Source organism: Macaca nemestrina, chromosome 6 (genome assembly GCF_043159975.1).
Source record: "Macaca nemestrina isolate mMacNem1 chromosome 6, mMacNem.hap1, whole genome shotgun sequence".
Classification (NCBI taxonomy): domain Eukaryota; kingdom Metazoa; phylum Chordata; class Mammalia; order Primates; family Cercopithecidae; genus Macaca; species Macaca nemestrina.
This window is the reverse complement of record NC_092130.1, coordinates 47902648-47926501: the sequence shown is the minus strand read 5'-3', so window position 1 is coordinate 47926501 and position 23854 is coordinate 47902648. Positions and strand designations below refer to the sequence as shown.

The 23854-nt window shown below is 41.0% G+C and overlaps 2 protein-coding genes across 2 annotated transcripts in view; one reads left to right on the top strand and one right to left on the bottom strand.

The window, feature by feature from the left end:
• Positions 1-21197, top strand: part of CARINH (colitis associated IRF1 antisense regulator of intestinal homeostasis) — a 136351-nt gene extending 115154 nt beyond the window's left edge. Inside the window, exon 4 of the mRNA XM_071098487.1 lies at positions 20201-21197. Coding sequence (XP_070954588.1) covers positions 20201-20394 — 194 coding nt within the window. The 3' untranslated portion in view covers positions 20395-21197. The remainder of the gene's footprint in view (positions 1-20200) is intronic.
• A 148-nt stretch (positions 21198-21345) lies between these two features.
• Positions 21346-23556, bottom strand: LOC105467174 (interleukin 5). The gene is made up of 4 exons (XM_011716644.3): positions 23237-23556; positions 22996-23028; positions 21914-22042; positions 21346-21808 (listed from the first exon to the last, which is right to left on the bottom strand). Exons 1-4 carry the CDS (start codon positions 23372-23374, stop codon positions 21710-21712), a joined length of 399 nt encoding a protein of 132 aa, XP_011714946.1. The 5' UTR covers positions 23375-23556; the 3' UTR covers positions 21346-21709.
• Between the last annotated feature and the right edge of the window lie 298 nt (positions 23557-23854).

Genomic DNA, 23854 nt, shown 5'->3' with positions numbered 1-23854 from the left:
CAAAATGGGCAGATCGCCTGAGGTCAGCAGTTCAAGACCAGCCTGCCAACAAGACCAGCCTGACCAACATGGTGAAACCCCATCTCTACTAAAAATACAAAATTAGCCGGGCATGGTGGCACATGCCTGTAATCCCAGCTACTCGGGAGGCTGAGGCAGGAGAATTGCTTGAACCCAGGAGGTGGAGGTTGCAGTGAGCCAAGATCATGTTGTTGCACTCCAGCCTGGGCAACAAGAGCAAAACTCTATCTCAAAAAAAAAAAAAAAAGAAAAAAGAAATCAAATAAAATACATTCTCCTACTGAAAAGGAAAGAAATTAGAAAGCAACAACAAAAAGAAATCTGGCAAATACACAAATATGTGGAAATTAAACAGTGTACTTTTAGCAACCCATAAGGCGAAGAAGAAATCAAAAAGGAAATTACAAAATATTTTAAGATGAATGAAAATGAAAATACAATGTACCCAAATTGAAAGAATACAGCAAAAGCAGTGTTCAGAGGAAAACTTACATATTTACAGCTACATTTTAAAGACAGAAAGATCTCAAATTAATAACCTAACCTTCCATTTTAAGGTGCTAGAAAAAGAAGAGCAAACTAAACCTAAAGCAAGAAGAAGAAAGGAAATAATAAAAATTAGAGCAGAGATAAACAAAATAGAGAATAGAACAATAGAAAAGTTAAAAACTGACAAGCCTATAGTTTGACCAAGAGAGAGAGAGAGAAGACTCAAATTACTAAAATCAAAAATGAAAGTGGAGACATTACTACAGACCTTACCAACAAAAGATTATAAGAGAATACTACGAACAATGTATGCCAAAAAATTAGATAACTTAGATAACATTGACAAATTCCTAGAAACACATAAACTACCAAAACTGACTCAAGAGAAAATAGAAAACTACAGACCAATATACTTTATGAACACAGATGAAAAAATCCTTAATAAAATACTAGCAAACCAAATACAGCAGCATGTTAAAAGGATTATATTCCATGACAAAGTGAGATTTCTCCCAGGATCGTGAGAGTTATTAAACATACAAAAATTAATCTGTGTAATCCACCATGCTAAATGTGTGAAAAGGAAAAATCTCTTTACCTTTGACTGATGCAGATATCAATGCAAAAAACACATTTGACAGAATCCAATTCTTGCATATAATTTTTTAAAATAATAAACTACAAATAAAGGGGAACTCTTCAACCTGATCAAATATAAGATTTATATCATTATAAAAGAGGAAGTTTGGGGCCAGGTATGGTGGCTTACACCTGTAATCCCAGCACTTTGGGAGGCCGAGACGGGTGGATCACAAGGTCAGGAGATCTAGACCATTCTGGCTAACACGGTGAAACCCCGTCTCTACTAAAAATACAAAAAATTAGCCAGGCATGTTGCCGAGCACCTGTAGTCCCAGCTACTCGGGAGGCTGAGGCAGGAGAATGGCGTGAACCCAGGAGGCGGAGCTTGCAGTGAGCTGAGATGGCACCACTGCACTCCAGCCTGGGGGACAGAGCGAGACTCCGTCTCAAAAAAAAAAAAAAAAAAAAAGGCAAGTTTGGGCTCCTTTTGCCTCTTTGCCCTTCCACCTTCTGCGACATGATGATGTAAGAGGTGTCTTACTGGTACCTTGATCTTGGACTTTCCAGACTCCAGAACTATGGGAAAATAAATTTCCATTCACTATAAATTACCCAGTCTCAAGTATGCTGTTATAGCAGCACAAAACAGACCAAGATATATTCCTTATTGAATGGAAATGCAAAATCCTCAAAAAGACATTAGTAAATTAAATCCAGGAACATATATAAAGGAGCATACCCCATGACCAAACGGGATTATCCCAGGAATTTAAGGAAATTTAATACCCCACACTAATAGAACAGAATAAAGGACAAAAACCATATGATTGGGCTGGGCACAGTGGTTCAAGCTTGTAATCCCAGCACTTTGGGAGGCTGAGGCGGGCAGATAACCTGAGGTCAGGAGTTCAAGACCAGTCTGACCAACATGGTGAAACCTCATTTCTACTAAAAATACAAAATTAGCTGGGCATGGTGGCGCATGCCTATAATCCCAGCTACTCGGGAGGCTGAGGAAGGAAAATCTCTTGAAGCCAGGAGGCAGAGGTTGCAGTGAGCCAAGATCACGCCATTGCACTCCAACCTAGGCAACAAGAGAGAAACTCCGTCTAAAAAAAAAAATCATCTTACTAGGTACAGAAAAAGCATCTGACCAAATCTAATACCCATTCATGATTTAGCAAAAACAAAATTGAAACAAAAAAATTTTTTCAACAAGCCAGAAATAGAAGGGGATTTCCTTAACCTGATAAAAGGCATTTATGAAAAGCCTATAGTTAACATTATATTTGCCGGATGTTTGAGAACAATGCAAGGAAGTCATGTCTCACTACTTTTATTCAACATTGTACAGGGGGTTCTAGCCAGTGCACCAAGACAAGAAAAAGAAATAAAAAGCTCGGCCGGGCGTGGTGGCTCACGCCTGTAATCCCAGCACTTTGGGAGGCCGAGACGGGTGGATCACGAGGTCAGGAGATCGAGACCATCCTGGCTAACACGGTGAAACCCCATCTCTACTAAAAAATACAAAAAACTAGCCGGGCGCGGTGGCGGGCGCCTGTAGTCCCAGCTACTCCGGAGGCTGAGGCAGGAGAATGGCGTGAACCCGGGAGGCAGAGCTTGCAGTGAGCCAAGATCCGGCCACTGCACTCCAGCCTGGGTGACAGAGCGAGAGGCCGTCTCAAAAAAAAAAAAAAAAAAAAAAAAAAAAAAAAAGAAATAAAAAGCTCATAGATTGGAAGGGAAGAGGTAAAACTGTTGCAGACAATAGGATCCTGTATGTAGAAAATCCTAAGGCATTCACATACGAGAAAAATTTACTGCAACCATAAACAAGTTCATTGAGTTTTCGGAATAGTAAATCAATATATAAAATCAATTATATTTATATATATGCTAGCAAATCAAAAATGAAATTAAGACAGTGATTCCATTCGTAATAGTATCAAAGAGACTACTTAGGAATAATACAACAAAAGGTACCAGATTTATACATTCAACTACAAAATGTTGATGAGAGAAATTAAAGAAGACATAAATAAGTAAAGAGACATTTCATTTTAAAAATTGAAAATCTCAATATTATTAAGTTGGCAATTCTTCCTAAATTAATCTATGTTCAACACAATCCCTGTGAAAAATCCCAGTAGGCTTTTTATGGAAATCAACAAGCTGATCATAAAATTCCTGTGAAAGAGATCCGAAATAGCAAAAACAATATTTAAAAGGAACAAAGTTGGAGGATTCACACTCACCTATTTGAAAACCTACTATAAAGCTATCATAATCAAAACAGTGTGGCAGTGATATAAAGATATATTTATATGGAACAGAACTGACAGTACCAACATAAACCTTCACATTTATAGTCAGTTCATTTTCAATAAAGATGCTGAGGCAATTCAATTGTATTCTCAACAAATTGTGCTGGGACAATGAATATCTAAATATAAAAAGAATGTATACACTTACCTCACATCATACAAAAAAATTAATTCCAAATGAATAAAAAATGCAAAAGCAAATGCTATAAGATATTTAGAAGAAAACACTAGAAGAATATTTTTGTGACCTTGGGTTAAGCACAGATTTTTTAGCTGCAGCACCAAAATCAAAATTCATATGTGAACAATTGACAAATTGGAGTTCAAGATTTAAAGTGTTTTCTTATCAAAACACAACATCAAGAAAATGAGAAGTCAAGCCACAGATTGGGAAAAAATATTTGCAAATCCTATAATGGATAAAGGACTCACATAAAAAATGCTCGCTCTTTCTTTCTTTCTTTCTTTCTTTCTTTCTTTCTTTCTTTCTTTCTTTCTTTCTTTCTTTCTTTCTTTTCTTCCTTTCTCTTCCTTACTTCTTTCCTTTTCTCTTTCTCTCTTTCTTTCTTTCTTTCTCCTTCCTTCCTTCCTTCCTTCCTTCCTTCCTTCCTTCCTTCCTTCCTTCCTTCTTTCTTCCTTCTTTCAGATGGAGTCTCACTCTGTCACCCAGGGTGGAGTGCAGTGACACAATATTGGCTCACTGCAACCGCCACCTCCCAGATCCCTGCCTCAGCCTCCAGGAGTAGCTGGGACTATAGTCGCATGCCATCACTCCAGGCTAATTTTTGTATTTTTAGTAGAGATGGGGTTTCACCGTGATAGTTAGGCTGGTCTCAAACTCCTGACCTCAGGTGATCTGCCCACCGTGGCCTCCCAAAGTGCTGGGATTACAGGCATAAACCACTGCACCCAGTCCACTTACAAGTCAATAATAAGAAAAATAAACCCATTTTAAATGGGCAAAATGTTTGACTCATCATTTTACCAAAGAAGATATATGAATGACCAATGTTTAAGTAACTCATAGGAAGGCAGGAAAAAGCAATTAGAAATGAGAAAACAAAAGAAAACAAAAAATAAACTGGCAGACTTAAGCCATAATATATCAACCATTACATTAAATGCAAATGTTTCAACATTATTAGCTGTTAGGCAAATGCAAATTAAAACTATGATGAGATACCACTACACATCTATTAGAATGGTTAAAATAAAAAATACTGGCAAGGCCAAGGCTATGGAGCAACTGGAACTCTCATGTGTTACAGATGGAAATGCAAAATGGCAGTCACTTTTTTTTTGAGATAGAGTCTAACTCACCCAGGCTGATCTTGGCTCACTGCAACTGCCACTTCCCAGGCTCAAAGGATCCTCCAGCCTTAGCATCCTGAGTAGCTGGGACCACAGTCATGAACCACCATGCCTGGCTAATTTTTGTATTTTTTTGTAGAGACGGGGTTTCGCCATGTTGCCCAGGCTCATCTTGAACTCTTGAGCTTAAAGTGGTGATCCACCTGCCTGCCTTGGCCACCCAAAGTGCTGGGATTACAGGTGTGAGCCACCACACCAGGCTGGCCGTTACGTTGGAAAAAAATTTGGCAGTTTCTTATAAAAATACACTTACTATGTGATCCAGCAATTCTACTCCAGGTATTTATTTTAGAGAAATAAAAATATATGATCACACAAATACCTATATACGAATGTTTATAGCAGCTCTATTCCTAATCGTCAAATACTGGAAGCAACCCAAGTATCATTCAACCAATGGAAAAACAATTTGTAATACATCCATGCAATGGAATACTACTCAGCAAAAAAGGAGCAAACACACAATTTGGAAGACTTCCCAAGTCATGATGAGTAAAAAAGTCAGTCTCATTAATATGATATTGCTGAGAAAACAAAACTATATTTGTGGAAAACAGTTCAGTGGTTGTCGGGGTACTGGGTAGAGGGAGCTAGGACTACAAAGGGATAGAATGAGAGAGTTTTTTGGGTTAATGCAACTGTCTGGTATCCTGATTGTGGTGGTTACACAAATCTATACATGAGTTAACATTTGTAGAACTGTTCACCAAAGGATGTTATATTTTTACTGTATGTTAAAAATATAATAAACCAAATAAGGAATAAAGTTTTGTTATATGCAACAACATGGATGCGTCTCAAAATAATTATTCCAGGTCAATGAAGGCAGACTGGCCAGGCGTGGCGGCTGACACCTGTAATCCCAGCACTTTGGGAGGCCGAGGCAGGCTAATCAGGGGTTTGAGACCAGCCTAGCCAACATGGCGAAACCCCGTCTCTACTAAAAATACAAAAATTAGCCAGGCATGGTGGCACGCATCTGTAATCCTAGCTACTCGGGAGGCTGAGGCAGGAGAATCGCTTCAACCTGGGAGGCAGAGGTTGCAGTGAGCCAATATTGTGCCACTGCACACCAGCCTGGGCAACAGAACAAGACCCTTGAAAGAAAGAAAGAAAGAAGGAAAGAAAGAGAGAAAGAAAGAAGGAAAGAAAGAAAGAAAGAAAGAAAGAGAGAGAGAGAGGGAGGGAGGGAGGGAGGGAAAGAAAGGAAGGAAGGGAAAAAAGAAAGAAAGAAAGGAGGGAGGGAGGGAAGGAAGGAAGGAGAAAGAAAGAAAGAAAGAAAGAAAGAAAGAAAGAAAGAAAGAAAGAAAGAAAGAAAGAAAGAAAGAAAAGAAGGAAGGAAGGAAGGAAGGAAGGAAGGAAGGAAGGAAGGAAGGAAGGAAGGAAGGAAGGAAGGAAGGAAGGAAGGAAGGAAGGAAGGAAGGAGAGAGGGAGGGAGGGAGGGAGGGAGGGAGGGAGGGAAAGGGCCATAGCATTCTGCCCTGCGGGAGCAGCATTCATTACATTCATTCCTCCCTCCATTCATTCATTCTGCCGCTGAGATGCATGGATGCCTCCATAGGACAGCAGCGTGCTGGGATCTGAGGGTTGAGTAAGACAGGCCCCTTTCTCTGCAGAGCTCACACTGATGCAGGCCTGAAGGAAGAGGACATAAAAGTGGTGTTTTGACACAATTCCAATTCTGTCAGTGAGCTTGGCCCCAGCTTAGCCAGTCACCCTGGCTTGTTTTTGCTGCCCACTGGGCCAAATGCGAGGGTGAGGAGCAAGAAGCTGCGAGGTGTGGAGTGGTCTGGAGAAGGAGTAGAAGTGGAGGATGGGTGTTCTCCAGCTCCTGTAGGCCTTCTGAGCTCAGAGTGCCTCCCACCTGCCCTCTCTCCTTGTTGGGTGAGCTGGAGTCAACTCCCAGAAGTCGAAGGGCTCCTGCGCAGAAGGCAGAACTGAAGCAGAGGGCTTGGCTCGTCCCTGTGCCCTGTGCGCCCAGTGTGGGGTCTTGGAGGACCCAGATGGGAAGGCTAGAGCGCGGGCGCTTCACCTTTGAGGTGGGGACAGAAAGGTTTTGGAATTAACATCTGCTGGCCACCAGAGGCCGGTGTTGGGACGTGCAGACGACCCAGAAAACCGCCTCTGCCCGGGGACAGTACACAGAGCGTAACGTCCTTCAGCCCAGGCTTCTGTGTCAGACAGGTTTCCTTTCCTTTTCTGATGTGTGGAGCACCTTAACCTCTTAGAACCTTGTGGGCAGGGGCGGCACTGGACAGCCGTGTGGCCAGCCAGGATCCTGCTCTAGGACTTTTTTTTGGGAATACCTGCATCAGCCACTAGAGGGAGGTAGGAAGCTGAGATCTTGGGTCCGTGGGTGAGCAATGAACTGTTACAAAAGGGCTACAGAAATTGCTCTGCGTATTAGAAATAAACTGCAATTGGGTGAAGAGAGAGGGGAAACTGGCAAGATGGCACAAGGCTGCAGAGAGAATGGAAACGGGGTGAAGAAGAGGAAGTTCTACCACTGCAGGGTGACTACAGGACTTCAAAGAATAGGAGCACTAGCGCTCACTTTGAAGTTGCTCCTGCCACAGGCAGATCCGGGTGAGTGGTCAGCTTGGCTGTGTGACTGGGATTCAGTGGAAAGGGCTGCCTTCTGGGGGTGCAGAACAGGGGCATTACTTGTTGAATGTCCTGATGAGCCACACACAGAGCTAACCATGCTATATCAGGAGAGAGTCAGTGCTAGTCATGCACAAGCCCTTGGGAACTTGCAAACACCCTGGCAAAAGCTTTCCACTTGCATGTGAGCAAATGGGAGCTCGAGCCTGTCGTCCAGGTCTTAGGAGCCCACGAGAGCCTGACTGATGTCTGTGTTACACGAGAAGAGTCTAGGGCCATGAGACAGCAAGTTAGGAGGAAGAAGGCAGGAATCCCAGGTCCAGGGAGCCCCCGCCACCTGCAAACAAAAAATGGGGAAGGAAGACTTTCCCAGCAGAGGGTAGAATTTGGGTCTGGATTCTGAGGAGAGAGAAGCAGCTGCATGGAGGTGGCAGAAGAGAGCGATCAGATGCCCACTACAATGCCCTGCACTGTAGGATTCTGCCTTCTCCTCCAGCCCATTCTGCACCATTCACCCTGTATAACCATGCCACTCACCAGGGAGCAATAGCATCCTAACTTGTTTCCCTGATCGAACATGACAACCTCATCTGTGCCCACACAAAAGCTAGAGATCTTTTAAGAATGTAAGTTGCCAGGTGCGGTGGCACACACCTGTAATCCCAGCACTTTGGGAGGCCAAGGTAGACATATAGCTTGAGCCAGAAGTTTGAGGCCAGCCTAGGAAACATGGAGAAATCCAATCTCTACAAAAAAAAATACAAAAATTAGCCTGGCATGGTGGCACGTGCCTATAGTGCCAGCTATGCAGGAGACTGAGATGGGAGGATCGCCTAAGCCCAGGAGGTTGACGCCGCAGTGAGCTGTGATGGTGCCACTGCACTCCAGCCTGGATGACAGAGTGAGAGTCTGTCTCAAAAAAAAAAAAAAAAAAAAATACATAAGTCAGATAATGACCCTCCCCTGCTTTAAACCCTCAGGGACTTCCCATTACTAGAATAAAATGCAAAGTCCTTTCTCTGGCCTGCATGAGTCTGCATGTGCTGTCTCTTCCCTCCCTGGCCTCATCTCCTACCTCCCTGCTAATATGCTCCTGCCATCTGTCGTCCTGCTGTTCTTCAACCACACCAACTTCATTCCTGCTACTACGCTTTCACACTTGCTGTCCCTCTGTTTAGCTGTCCCCAGCCCCCAGGCTTTCACATAGTTGGCTCCTTTTCATCATTTAGCTCTCAAATGTCACCTTGTCAGGCATATAAAGTGGCCCTCTACCCCTAGCACTTCCTGAATCTCCCTTGATCATGTTAGTCCCTAGCCCTTATCACATCGGAAATGGCCTTTGCTTGTCCAGTGACTCTTCCTCCACGATCATGTGTATTCCTGGAGGGCAGGACCTTGTCTGTCACCTTCACTATTAATCCTTAGTGCCTGGCACATTGTGATGCTCCATAAATTTTTTTGGAAAGAATAAATCTTCAATCAATTCTATTCAGTAGGTTTGATGATCACTTTCAATCTATAGAAAGGAAAACTGACTCCTAGAAAGGTTAATTAACTTGCCCAATGGCAGGTAGCAGTAGAGGCAGAACTTAAGCCCAGGTAGCCTGACTTTAGCATCTTAACACTGGGTTATTTTACCTCTACTTTCACTGAAAGCACTTACCACAATTTATAGTTGTTTTATTTGTTTGTTATCTGACCCTCCTACTGGGTACGATGCTGCTAGAGCAGGGCTACGTCCTGCTCCCTGCTGCGTTGCCAATACTTAGAACAGTGCCTGGCACATTGCTGCTGTGTGAGTGTTTGCTGCGTGAATGAATAAACAACCAAATGAACAGACAAGTGAGGGATGACAGTGGAGGAATAGGGGGTGCCAGTATGGCAGTTTCCCAGGCCCCAACTGGAGCCCAGTGCCCAGTCCAGCTGTACCCGCATAAAGGGATCTGCCAAGAGGTGGCCTTTCGCTGTTGCAGAAGGCATCTTTTGGGGCTTATGATGGTGGACCTCTCACTCTTAACAGCAAGAGTCACCCTGCTCCATGAATCTTCAAACTTGGAGTCATTTCCCACCTAGAGGCAGAGATTTGACCTATGTTCCCAACCACAGCTGAGAGTCCAGCCTGCCCCTCGGGTGACACCCATGGCTCTGGGTGGATCCGTGTATACAGCCTCGATTCTACTCATTACATTATGTCAGCACCTTTTTCAGCTTCTGAGAAACAGGAAGCATCATGATGTGTAGTGGGGGTTGAAGAAGATGATAAGAGACATAATCACATTTCTTTGGTTGGGGCACAGAGGGCTGGGGTTCCTGTTTGCTCTGACTCTAAAGTGTCACCTTTTCCCTTAAGCCAGAATGTTGGAGGATGAGGACTAATTAGGCAATATGCTTTCAAGGGGAAAGAAAAGAGCAGGGATCAGAGCCTTTAAAATTAATATTATGAAACATCGTACATACAAAAAAATTATAATCTCACATATAATCTTGTACGTATAATACACACAAAAAAATTATTATAATGTATAGTTTGAAACATAACAAAAACCCATGTGCCCACCACCCAACTGAAGAGAACATTCCCTCCCAGAGCATCCATGTCCCTCCCCACCAAAGGGAACCATTATCCTTAATTTTTTGTTGTTGTTAATCATTTATTTGCTATTCTTGTTTTATTATATATGTAAATATCCTCTAATTATATATGATTTCATTTTTCCTATTTTTGTCCTTTTTATAAAGGGAATCATGCTGGATGTATTTATTTAAGATTTGCTTTTACTGCTCAACAAAATGTTTTCAGACTCATCCATGTTGATACACATAACTGTAGGTTATTTATTTACTGTATTTACTTTACTATAATTCTTTAAATGAGTAAGCCATAATTTATCTATTTTATTACTGATGGACATTTTGGGGATTTTTTTTTTTTTTTTTTTAATGAGACAGAGTTTCATTCTTGTTGCCCAGGCTGGAGTGCAATGGCACCGTCTCGGCTCACTGCAACCTCTGCCTCCTGTATTCAAATGATTCTCCTGCCTCAGCCTCCCCAGTAACTGGAATTACAGGCATGTGCCACCATGCCTGGCTAATTTTTTTTTTTTTTTTTTTTTGTAGAGATGGGGTTTCACCATGTTGGCCAGGCTGGCTGAACTCCTGACCTCAGGTAATCTGCCCACTTCGGCCTCCTAGAATTCTGGAATTACAGGCGTGAACCAACGCTCCTGGCCCATTTTGTGGATTTTAAAAGTTTTAGTTGTTAAGAACATGCTGCAAAAAGACAGTAAGTAAAACTAAAGAAATCTGAGTAAGATACGGACTTTAGTTAATAATAATGTATCCATATTGATTCATTAATGTGACATGTATAGCAAACTAATGCAAGATGTTAAGGGCCGGGTGCTGTGGCTCACGCCTGTAATCCTAGCACTTTGGGAGGCCGAGGCGGGTGGATCACGAGGTCAGGAGTTCGAGACCAGCCTGGCCAAGATGGTGAAACCCCATCTCTAGTAAAAAATGAAAATACAAAAATTAGCAGGGCGCGGTGGCGGGTGCCTGTAATCCCAGCTAGGCTGAGGCAAGAGAATTGCCTGAACCCAGGAGGCAGAGGTTGCAGTGAGCTGAGATCGTGCCACTGCACTCTAGCCTGGGTGACAGAGGGAGACTCCATCTAAAAAAAAAAAAAAGTTAAGAATAGGGAAAATTGGATATGGAGTACTTGGGAACTTTCTGTACTATCTTCACCATTTTTCTGTAAACCTAAAAATCTTTCTAAAATAAGTTTAAGAAAACAGTTCTGCTATGATTGTGGTGGTTTATCTCTGATGATGTTCATGGGCAAGAATTTCTCTAGAATATGCACTAGGTTGAAATTCGGGGTCATAGGGTACGTACACGTTCAATTTTTTACTAGGAACTGCATTTCAAAAGTACCATTTTACTCTTGTGGACAATGTGTAAGAATTCCTTTTACTTTACATCCTAGGCAAGAATTGTAATGTCTGACTTTTTAATTTCTGCCAGTCTGGTGGGTGTGAAATGTTATCTCATTGTGGTTTAATTTTGCATTTTCCTAACTACTAACAAGGTTGAACATCTCTTTATATGTTTATTGGCCATTTGTGTTTCCTGTTCTAAGAAATGCTTATTCATGTCATTTACCTTTTTTTTTCTTTTCTAGTGGGTTATTTATCTTTTCTTACTGATTGAGAGGATTTTGTTAGACATTCTTGAAACTAATCCTTAGTCATTTATATGTGAAACAAATATTATATGTGAAACCAGCTTGCGGTTCATCTTTTCACTCTCCTTATGGTAAATTTGATGAATATTGAATGTATCAATCTTTTCCTTGGTGATCTGCTCTTTAGGGGTTTTATGTATGAAATCCTTCCATTCCGACTGGAAAGCTCCTATTTGCCTCTCCAGATCTGCTCTCCACCCCTCTTTAGCCTCTGTGTCCTGGGAGGCTAACCAGTATGAACTACATTAATAGCTTATTTGCCCACAGGTTCCCATTGGGTTTGACCATGGGAGCATTGACAGGTGATCAAAAGGTAGAAGATGAGTGAAGCAAGGTATGTATGCCCTTAGCTCTCTTCTTGCAAGGTTGCTGCAAGCTGGTTGTATCCCTTGACTTAAGGGCCCAGCTCTTGCCAACTGGCCATCTGCATGTAGTGCTCTGTATCTCTGAGTTTCAGTAAATAGTCCCTCTCCTGTTGCGGTTCCTGTTACCAGCCCCCAAGGGCTTTGTTTTCCCTACACTCTGTTCTCACTTTTATAGTGGTCCGTTTATTGAATAAACTGTCCTTAATACTCAGTATGAGTATCCCATCTGTTTCCTGCTGGATAAGCCCACTCCCAGGTCATATTTTCTGTTTTTAAATTAGTTTTTCACTGGTCTATCGCTCTACCCCTAGGATTTCTCAACCTTGCCACTACTGACATTTTGGATGGGAGAATTCTGTTGTGGAGGGCTGTTCTGTGTACTGTAGGATGTTTAGCAGCATCCCTGACCTCTACCCAATAGATGCCAGTAGCATCCCCTCCTTCCCCTCCAATTCTGACAACCCCAAATTGCCAAATGTTCCCTTGGGGTGGGGGAATCACCCTCTCTTGAGAACTACTGTTATAACCCCTTGTCAAAACCACACTTAATTATTAAAGCTTAATATCCAGCAAGGTAAGTTCTCCCATTTGGGTTTTTTGGTTTTTGGGTATTTTTGTTTGTTTGTTTTTGAGACAGTGTCTCACTCTATTGCCCAGGCTGGAGTGCAGTGGTGCAACCTCAGCTCACTGCAACCTTTGCCTCCCAGGCCCAAGCAATTCTGGTGCCTCAGCCTCCCAAGTAGCTGGGACTAAAGGTGTATGCCACCATGCCCAGCTAATTTTTTTGGACTTTTACTAGAGATGGGGTTTCGCAGTGTTGCCCATTGTGGTCTCGAACTCCTGAGCTCGGACGATCGCCTACCTTGGCCTCCCAAAGTGCTAGGATTACAGGTGTGAGCCACCACACCCGGCTAGGTTCTCCCATTTTAAGCTCCTTCTTTAGAATTGTAGGGGCTATTCTTGGACTCTCATTTTTCCATGTACATTTTAGAATCAGCATAGTATGTATCATGAAAAAAATTGTTGGGATTTTGATAGGAGTCACATTAAATGTATAAATCAGTTTCCAAATTATAATGTCAAGTCTTGATCCATGGACATAATAAGTCTCTGCATTTGCTGTTGTTACTATCATTCAGTAAAGTTTTTAAATGTTTTCCATATTTTGTTAGATTTATTCTTTGGCACTTTATATTCCTTTTTTTTTTGTTTCCATTTAGAGAGAGAGAGAGATGGGGTCTTACTCTGTTGCCTAGGCTGGAGTGCAGCTTCAAACTTCTGGCCTCAAATGATCCTCCTGCCTTAGCCTTTCCCAAGTAGTGGTGACTACAAGCACATGCCCCCATACCCTGCTCTTTGGCACTTTATAGTCTTATAAGTATCATAATAATGCTTATACTTACTTGTAATGATGTCTTCCTTAAAATTACATTATCTATTTTTTTGTCAATTACAATCATTATCAACTTGTAATTGATTTTGCATATTTATCCAACAGCTTGCTGAGCTCTCTTATTCCTTATAATCATTTGACTGACTCTGTGTGTTTTTGAGTTTCATTTTTATCATCATGTATCACCTGCAAAAATATATATGATTTTTGTTTCTTCCTTTACAATCCTCATATTTATTAGTTCTATTAATATTAATGATCTTTTTGCAAAGACCGGGACCTTTGGTCAGTTTTTAATTGAAACGAAGTTAGTCTCCAGGGCCACTACTACATCACATAAAGCCTCTGTGCAAATTGGAAAAAGATACTTCTATCTGGTATGAAATTGTCATACATATTTCAAATATATAATGTCTCTGATGTAAACGGTGCTTCCTGGGATTGTGTAGTGCACACAGAGTGGTCCTGCAGGTATTCTTGCATTATTCTTTTTTTAAAGAGATGATTTGAACATATTTACCATTGAGCACAGTATTTTCTGTAAGTTTATCAGGTTAAAAATTTCCTGTCTATTTTGACTTTGTTAAAAAGTAATTATCATAAATGAATGTAAAATTTCTGTAATGCTTTTTGTGCATTGATATCATCATGTGATTCTTCTCTCTCTCTTTTTTTTGTTTTGTTTTTTGAGACTGAGTTTTGCTCTTGTCAGCCAGGTTGGAGCGCAATGGTGTGATCTCGGCTCACTGCAACCTCCGCCTCCCAGGTTCAAGCGATTCTCCTGCCTCAGCCTCAAAGCCGAGATTATAGGTGCACGCCACCATGCCCAGCTAATTATGGAATTTTAGTAGAGGCAGGGTTTCACCATGTTGGCCAGGCTGGTCTCAAACTCCTGACCTCAGGTGATCCACCTACCTCGGCCTCCCAAAGTGCTGGGATTACAGGTGTGAGCCACTGTGCCCAGCCTGATTCTTCTCTTTAAAAAATGATTAATGTGGTAAATTACATTGATAGATTTTCTGACATTTAATTTTATATTCCTCAAAGGAATATTTCATATTCCTGACATTTAATTTTATATTCCTGAAAGACATTACATTAGTTGTTATGTAATGTCTTTTTATACATGCTGGATTTGGATTTATAAAACTTTGATAACAATGTTTATGACCACGTTCATGAGTGAGTATGGGATCATAATTTTTCTTTCACATATTTTCCTCCGCTGACTTTGGTATGCTGTATATTAGCTTCCCAAAATGAGCTTGGAAATATCTCATTTTGTTTATTTTCTATAAGAGTTTATATATGTTGGGAATTATATGTGACCTGAAAGTTTAGAAGGACTCACCTAGAAAACTATCTGGACTTGGTTTATTCCTTCAGGAAAGATTTTAAATGACTGGTTTAATTTCTTTAGTGGTTCTAGATCTGTTAGATTTTTCTATGTCTTCTTGCATCAGTTGTGGAAATTTATATTTGTATTGAATACATATTTGTGTGCCTTCTCAGATTGCCCTCACTGCCTCCTATCTGTCTCTTTGCACCAACAGCAACACACCACCCTTAACTTACAGGCACAGAAGACAAGCGGGGCCTGACCTCAGGTCTGCTTTCTGAAGAGACCTGGCTATGACAATTAGTATCAGATGTAGTTTTAGGTAACAAACACTTGGAAATGGAACACTGACATTGGATTTTTCACTCTTCTAAAATAATATGAACCTATTGCTGAAAATAAGTAGGTTGATAATAACTTCTGGCAGGCAGTGGCTTTGCAATTTCTTAAGCTTTTAGCTCTGGTTAATTTAGATGAGGGGCAGGTGGACAGCAAGACAATGAAAGATAAAGTGGCAGGGTTATATGAGAACAATGTTAATTATAAAGATTGCAGAGTACAATGACTCTTCTGACAGCACTGAAGACCTTACTAAAAGAAAATGATAGGCTCATGGCAATCTAATTCTAACTTAACAAATTCTCCGAATGGTTGACAACTCCCATGGCAACTTTAAAGGAGTCTCTTATTTCCAGGAACTGTGGGGCAGACCCATCTGAAAATTAGGCTCAGGATCTGATTATTTACAGGCCTTTGAAGAGCTTCATAGGAGAAGAGTGGATTTTGGACATTCTGTGTCAAAGTCAGGGCTCCTATGAGAAAAGGGTGGGACCGTGAGACCTGGGATAGAAACATTTGGGTGGATAAACCTAAAACTTGTGAACCTCCACATACTCTGAGTCCTCTTTAATTGGTAGAAGCAGACCTTTCCCCCTTGCCAGAGTAGACTAACTTCTCCCTGCCTGGAAACAGAGTAACTGTTTCACTTGAAACATACACTTCACAAGATGACATTTGTTCTGCCCACAACCCTCCCTCAACACCCCTTATTGCCTCAAGGCCAATAATTAAAGTCAGATGTAAGAGCATCTTGTGTTAACTAGGCGCCAACCAGGAAACAAAAACTATACCAGTTATTTTAATAAACAGAATTAAATATAAAGAACTGTTAGCCAGGTACTAGTAAAGGAGGCAGGCAAAAAGGGAAAACAAGGCAGGTAAAAAGGGAATCAAGGAGGTGGCAATTGTGGGAAGCAGCTAGCACTTCTATGTCAGGGAAGCAAAGGGAACAGGTGAAAATTATTAAAACTTATAAATTTGGAGGAGGGGCTTTGTGGACCTGAAACTCAGATGTCTGTGGAGGGGATGCTGCTCTGCATGCAGTGCAGTTCCTGAGCTCAGAAAAGGGGTCCTATGGGAATGGGATCCAGACCTCTGAGTGAACACTCATTGGCTGGTGCTGGGGTCTCAGAGGGGAATGAAGTGTGCTAAGGTTGGTTCTATGAATGGTGGAAAAACTGCAAACTATAATCAAATGTTGCTACTAGAGTCAACTACTGCTGCCAGGGTTAATGTTAGGATTAGGATTAGGAATAGGAATATAAGAGGACAGGAACAGGAAACAAAAACAAAGGATAGGAAGCAATAGAAAGAAACAAGTCCCCTTTTCTTCCTCCAGCCTCCTAGTCGACACCATTCATTGACAGATACTGGCAGCGTTTCAGCTGGCAAAGGAGAAATTGGTTTGCAGAATCCCAGCTGCAGCAGAGTATAGTATAGTGGGCTTGAAGCTGAGAGGCAATGCTTCACAGCTGACATACAGTCTTGACAGGCAAGTGTAAGGTGTGCAGGAGTTTACTAATATGTACTGTCAGAATCCAGAATCGAGTGCATACTGCAACTGTTTGTCCAGAAGAATATAGAGTTGAATGGGATTTGATTCATTGGCATGGGTATACTTATGACTCAGAATTTAAGTTTTCACAAAAACAACTGGAGCTAGTCCTAATAGTTTGCTGGAGTGGCTCCTTGAAGCCTGATCCTGATGATGGTGTACAGAATATGAAGTGGAGACACCGGAACTTCCTCCCGCAGTATTGAAGAAAAGGTAGCTCAGAGAAGCAAGAATACTAAAATGGATTTATCATATCTGGCCTGAGAACCCACTATCTGAGTATGTTATGGGAGGACACAGAATATACTCCTTTTACTAACACAGCAAGAGATGCACTAGTGAAGAGAAGCAGGCATCATTGCACACATTGGTAGTGGACATCCCCTGTAAGCTGGGTTGAAGATGAAAGATGCTGCCAATGACATGGACTCCCTAATATCAATAGGCAACATGAGATCCCTAGAATGGCAGAACTCAGGTTGGAAGCACTTAAACATTAGAGGCAAGGGGGACATAATTACTACCACAAACAGCAAGGCCATGGTGACAACCAGGGTGCCTTGACTCTTAACCTTCAGAGATCTATTGTGGTGGCTAAGAAATTAAAGTGTTCCTAGAGATAAGAGACATTAATTATCAATTAGCATGTGTATGTAATCAGGTGGTAAAGGCTGACATCAGCAACCACAATGGAAAAGCAGGCTCTTCATCCAGTTCCCAGATCTAAGGCATTCATAAACCCAGTGTCCATTGATTGAACAGGAGGACTCTACAATCCCATTACAGATACATGCAGTAAACTTTCTTTAGTCCCTTACCAAAGAGACCTAGAGCCATTCGTCAGGATAAGTACACACTAGTATAGGACATATCCAAACTTTTCAAACGTTAGATATGAGGTCTGAGCTAATACACCAGGAAAACCTAAATCTGCCATAATTCTTTGGTTAGAATGAGACTTCTATCAGACAAGTGATAAATGGAGACTCTTAGGCTTGAGTCTTTTATACTCTGGGACTGTTTTTCAAGTTCTTTATTGTATAAATGGAATAAACATTCTAAGCACCTGGCAGAACCTTCCTGTGGCTTTGAAACTTTTGTAACAGCTCATTACATTTATAGGCCTGTGCATTTTACTCTCTCTCTGTCATGATCCTGATGGTAAATGTATACAGTGATGTGAGACCATGAAAGCAGTAAGTCAGCTGGCCACAGGCAGGTACATTGAGATAAAAAAAAAATACTGCTGGGCATGGTGGCACTTGCCTATAGTTCCAGCTAGGAGGTTGAGATGGGAGGATCACTTGAACCCAATAGTTTGAGTCCAGCCTGGACAACATAGCAAGACTCTATCTCTTAAAAAAATAAAAATAGGCCAGGCATGGTTGCTCACGCCGGTAATCCCAGCACTTTGGGAGGCTGAGACAGGCGGATCACAAGGTCAGGAGATCGAGACTATCCTGGCTAACATGGTGAAACCCCGTCTCTACTAAAAATACAAAAAAATTAGCTGGGCATGGTGGTAGGCGCATGTAGTCCCAGTTACTTGGGAGGCTGAGGCAAGAGAATCGCTGGAACCCAGGAGGTGCAAGTTACAGTGAGCTGAGATCACGCCACTGCACTCCAGGCTGGGTGACAAAGTGAGACTCCATCTCAAATAAATAAATAAATGAATAAATAAATAAATAAAAATAAAAAGAGGCCAGTGTGGTGGCTCATACTTGTAATCCCAGCACTTTGAGAGGCCAAAGTGAGAGGATCACTTGAGGCCAGAAGTTTGAGACCAATCCAGGTCACACAGTGAAACTCCATCCCTACAAACCCCATCCCTACAAAATAATTTTAAAAGATATTAACTAGGCATGGTGGTAAGTGCCTGTAGTCCCAGCTACTGGGGAGGCTGAGACAGGAGCATCACTTGAGCCCAGGAGTTCAGGGCTGCAGTAAGCAATGATCACGCCACTGCACTCCAGCCTGGGTGACAGAGCAAGACCCTGTCTCTAAAAAAAAAAAAAAGAAGGAGATGGTGAATGAAAACATCTAAAGGGGCAATTACAAGTTTGTTAGGTGGGAAAGAACAAAGATACTGAGACAGAGGGTATAGTGTGGACCAAGGCACAGAGGTATGAAAACTCATGGGTATTCTGTGAAGAATAAGAGCTAGCATTCTTTACAGTTCATCTCTTTTTTTTTTTTTTTTTTTTTGAAACAGCCTCACACTGTTGCCCAGAGTGGCACAATCAGGCTCATTGCAGCCTCACCTCCTGGGTTCAGGTGATCCTCCCACCTCAGCCACCTGACTAGTTGGGACTACAGATGTGCACCACCACGCCTGGCTACTTTTCTTTCTTTTTGTAGAGACATGGTCTTGCTATATTGCCCAGGTTAGTCTTGAACTCCTGGACTCAAGTGATCCTCCTGCCTCAGCTTCCTAAGGTGCTGGGATTACAGGCATAAACCACCACACCTGGCCTGAACATCTCCACAAGTAATGTTTTCCACGTAGAGCACTTCGTCATAGAATATGTCTCTCAATACAATGCTTTCCCACCAATATTTATATTGGAAAAATATTTATGTCCCCTAAACATAATAAATTCCTTAACAAAGTGATGAGGGGAGTCAATGGACAAAGTCTTTAGGTTTATTCCACATACAATTGGTAGCAAATCAGAGTTCACAGAAGACAGTCAGAAAGCCTCTGAATGTTAACTAAGGAGACGTGCAGCATGTTATACAGACAAAACAACATTATATTAACTGCTGAATGATCAGGAAGTTCTGTTTTAAATATCTTATATCTTTATTTTATTACAATTAAATAAATAAATACAAAATATTTTGTTTAAATTTTTACACCCTAACATGTTTTTTTCTTATATACAGGCATTTTACTATGTTTTATGTTTTAAGAAGTTGGTTGAAAATTTTGGGTTGAGACATAATGCATTAACATTTTTCCCACTTAAAATAATGGGAATGAGGCACCTGGTTAATGTTTTCTTGCCAAGGATGTTACACGGACAATGCCTGTATTTCTGTATGTCAGGGGTTAGAGGGGGCATAGGTCGACCTCGAATGACCTGTGAAGGAGCCTGGACTTCAGACGGTAGTGAGTCAGAGGTTTTTATGCACAGCAGTGACACGTGGACATGTGTGTATGTTGTCAACAGGCTTGACATGACAAGTTCGAATCAAGTTTTATTTCAGTTAGTTGTAAACCGCCCTGATTGCTTTTAACTTCTCTGGGACCTGGCAGATTGGTGAGGGCTCATTATTGGAGATTTAGATGTGATAGTCCAGTCTTAAGTCCTTATTAACTATATTGGACCCTGATAAGGGTCCTTACAGTAGTTAAGCCTTACAACTCATTCCTGATAAGGAAGAAGGGAAAGGAGCTTTTTTGAGAGAATATAAGTGTACAAGGGAAAGGATTTAGTCTGTTTTATTCACTGTTGAATCCTAGCCCCTAGAATAGTCCTGGAGCATACTGGAACTCAGTATCTGCCTAATTGAATCAAGTTGAGATTCAGTCTTTTTGCAAGTTGAGTTTCCTGTTTCCTGTCTTTTTCTAGAGCTGTCAGCACCGTGCTGTGCTCATCCATCTTCCTCCCTCACTGGCTGTGCTCCTGATCCTGGGGCTTGGTGCGTGCACAAGTTGGGGACCTGGTCCATGGTCTTGACCACTATGCCTGGGTGTGTGCTGGAAGGAAAACCGTCTTCTTCCTCGGAAGGAGTTCCATTCTCCTGCGTGGGAATCTGTGTCTGACTGCTCTGGCCCTTCTCCCATGCCCAGAAAGAGCAAGAGCAATTGCTTCACACAGCACTGGAGCCCAACACTGCTGCAATCCATGCAGATAAAGCCCAGGCTAGGAGTACTGGCCTCTAAGGACCTCCAGCACAGGCCCACAGCTGCATCCCACCACACCCAGCAGAGAGCCTGTGATCAACACAGATTTGTTGAATGAAAGAAAGGGCAAATGGATGATACAGCTGAATATTGTTACTGGGTCTCTCCTTTGGGTCTATATCAGTTTTAAAATGTTTTAAAGAGCATAATTTCTGGATCCTTGAGAAGTTTTCTCAAACAGAAGAATCTCTAGTGATGCTACTGATAGTCGTAAGCAGGCAGATTGGAGTGTCGTGCGGCCTGGTGCTGCCCTGCCCCCAGGAATACGGAACTCAGTCTTTCTAATGGCACTGCCCTACCAGTGTCTCTCTGTTCCTTTTGTTATGGTGCAGGGTCAGGTGGGGGTAAGAACCCCTGCAGGTCTTGGTAGAGAGGGTTTCTGGCTTCCTCTTTATACTGGCAATGAGGTTGATCTGCCAAATTCTTCTCACAGGCTGGGCAGGAAACTAGTTACAGGTTCCCACACTGCCCTTCTTCCAGGGGAAGCCTTACAACTCATTTTAATTCTACAATCAGTCTTGGAAAGCACATTCATTCATTTATTCCCCACCATTTACCCTGCACCATCCCAGGTTCTGGGGATACTGTAGAGAGAAAACCAGGTTCATCTCCTGCCTGTGTCCCTGCTCTCCACATCTCCACTAAGTCCTGCTAGATCACTTCCACCTCTGGTGTGCCTTGCAACCCTGAGACTTCTCCAGGGAAATGGGGATGCCCAGCCACACGTGCTCAGACCCTCCCTCCAAACTGGGCATGTACTCAACGAACTGGGCTAACTTCCACTGCTAAGACAGAGGCCAGTAGCAGATTGAACAGTTGTCTATTTTTGTTTTATTGGAACACAACATAACATGAAATAAATATTAATTTACCAAATTCATAACCATTTCATAAATATTATTAAGTTAACAGACATTTTACAGAATGTTAAGTTAAATAAGAAAAAAGTATATCAATTTTGCCTGGAGGAAAATACTTCAATGATTCTGATATCTGAAATATATTTTAAATATTTTATGCTTTCTGGCAAAGTGTCAGTATGCCTGAAATATTTGCTTTCCCTCTGAAGTTTAATTACATTGAAAATTAAGGCCTGACCCTTTGTTGGCCCTCATTCTCATTGCAGTAAAATGTCCTCCTCCAAAATCTTTGGCTGCAACAAACCAGTTTAGTCTCAACTTTCTATTATCCACTCGGTGTTCATTACACCAAGAAACTCTTGCAGGTAGTCTAGGAATTGGTTTACTCTCCGTCTTTCTTCTCCACACTTCTTCTGCGAAAAAAGAAAAATGACAATGGATATTATAGGAAACTGTCAATTCCATAGTAATAGGCACAGCCAGACAAACACGGTTTCCATTTAATGTGTGTAACTTACTTTTTGGCCGTCAATGTATTTCTTTATTAAAGACAAGTTTTTGAATAGTCTTTCCACAGTACCCCCTTGCACAGTTTGACTCTCCAGTGTGCCTATTCCCTGAAAGATTTCTTCAGTGCACAGTTGGTGCTAAATGAGGAAAATTTTTAAAACACAAATAATCAAAACAATGTATAAAAATTTGGTCCATTGTCCATTCTGCAATGTATACATATTTCAAAACATCATATGGTACACCATAAATATATATAAATTTTAATTCATCAATTAAAAATAATTATTAAAACAATTTTGGTCCACAAAGTTAGGCTTTGTTTTGTGGTATTTACATGAGTTCCCTTCTCCAAAGAGTTTTTTGTTTGTTTTCTAGGCAACAAACCACCACATATTGAGATAAAATTTTCAAAAAGTAGATGAAGCTTATAAGATTACTGAGGAGTTTTATAAAGGATATAACTTAATTATGTAACTTGAAAAAATGTTTTGGAAGTGTAATACATTATACATTAAACTCACATCAATGTGTTTCTACAGTTCTAGTTGGTAGTTTCATTCTATTTAGACTAATAAAATGATATATTTTGCATTTTAATATGACCAGGACATGTTCAAATACATACAATACCATCATATAGTCATAATTATTTAAGTATGCAGAAATTATTAATATAGGGCATTTGTTATATATTTTAATGTCTACTGATCATGGTTCTAAAAATATAATTCTGAGTTGCTAATACTTTCAGAAAGACATTAGAGTGAGAAAGACCCTAGTCAGAACCGCACGGAGACTAGCAGGCACCTCTCACTCAGTGCGGAATCCTTCTGGAAAGAATCCCTGACACGATGCTCTTTGGGAGGCAAACTAATAACATCACCAAAGAGCCTAATCCACTTGTTTAAAGGATTCTACTTGATAAAAAGTCATTCCTCATATTTATAAGTACAGACATTCACAACCACCCATATGAAAACATAGTATAGAAAATTAAAGAGTTCCAATGATAACTAATGATTTACAGCTTAAAATAGGAAATTTCCTTATTCATGCCATCATTTTATTGAATCATAATTTAACTTACATGTTTATGTACAGGAACAGGAATCCTCAGAGTCTGGAAAGGAAAGGAAATACAATCATTTTTACAGCACATCAGCATTCACAACTTTTAATGGAATGTTTGCTGGTGATGTAGTTATCACTCATGTACTAACATGCTCAGAATCTTATTATTTATAACAGATCTCTATATATAGTAAAGCAACCATCACAAATGATTACCTATGCACTTTAAAGACTGTAGGAACCATAAAGAAAATTACCTCATTGCCTATCAGCAGAGTTCGATGAGTAGAAAGCAGTGCCAAGGTCTCTTTCACCAATGCACTTGTGGGAATTTCTGTGGGGATGGCATACATGTAAGCAGCTCCAAGAGCTAGCAAACTCAAATGTAGAAGCATCCTCACGGTTCTGAAATGTTCTCCTTTTGCCTTTGGCAAAGAAAGTGCACAGTACAAGACTGCATCCCCAATCAATTTATTCTCTGTCTTTGAGGAAATGAATAATTTCTAACAATCAGATAGAGAATGCCTAATAATGGCATATTGTGAAACTAAGTGTTTCCAATGCCTTATATCTTAAAAAATAAATTTAGTTTTATCTTTTAATAATAAAAATCCCTATTTCCCCCCTTTAAAAACATTTTCTATTACAAAGAAAATCTTTGGGTTGATACGTCATTGCCCCACATTTGCATTTCTTAAAAATCAGAAGATTGAGTTCCTCTTAAAAGATGTGTGCAAAAAGGAGTATAAGATAGACCACTAAACATAATTTTATGCTAAAATACATAAATATTGGGAATGTTTTTCAGATAGACTATGTTCTACCATGACTGTGGCGAGATTAATCTGTCTTAATTGAAATTGAAAACACTGGTG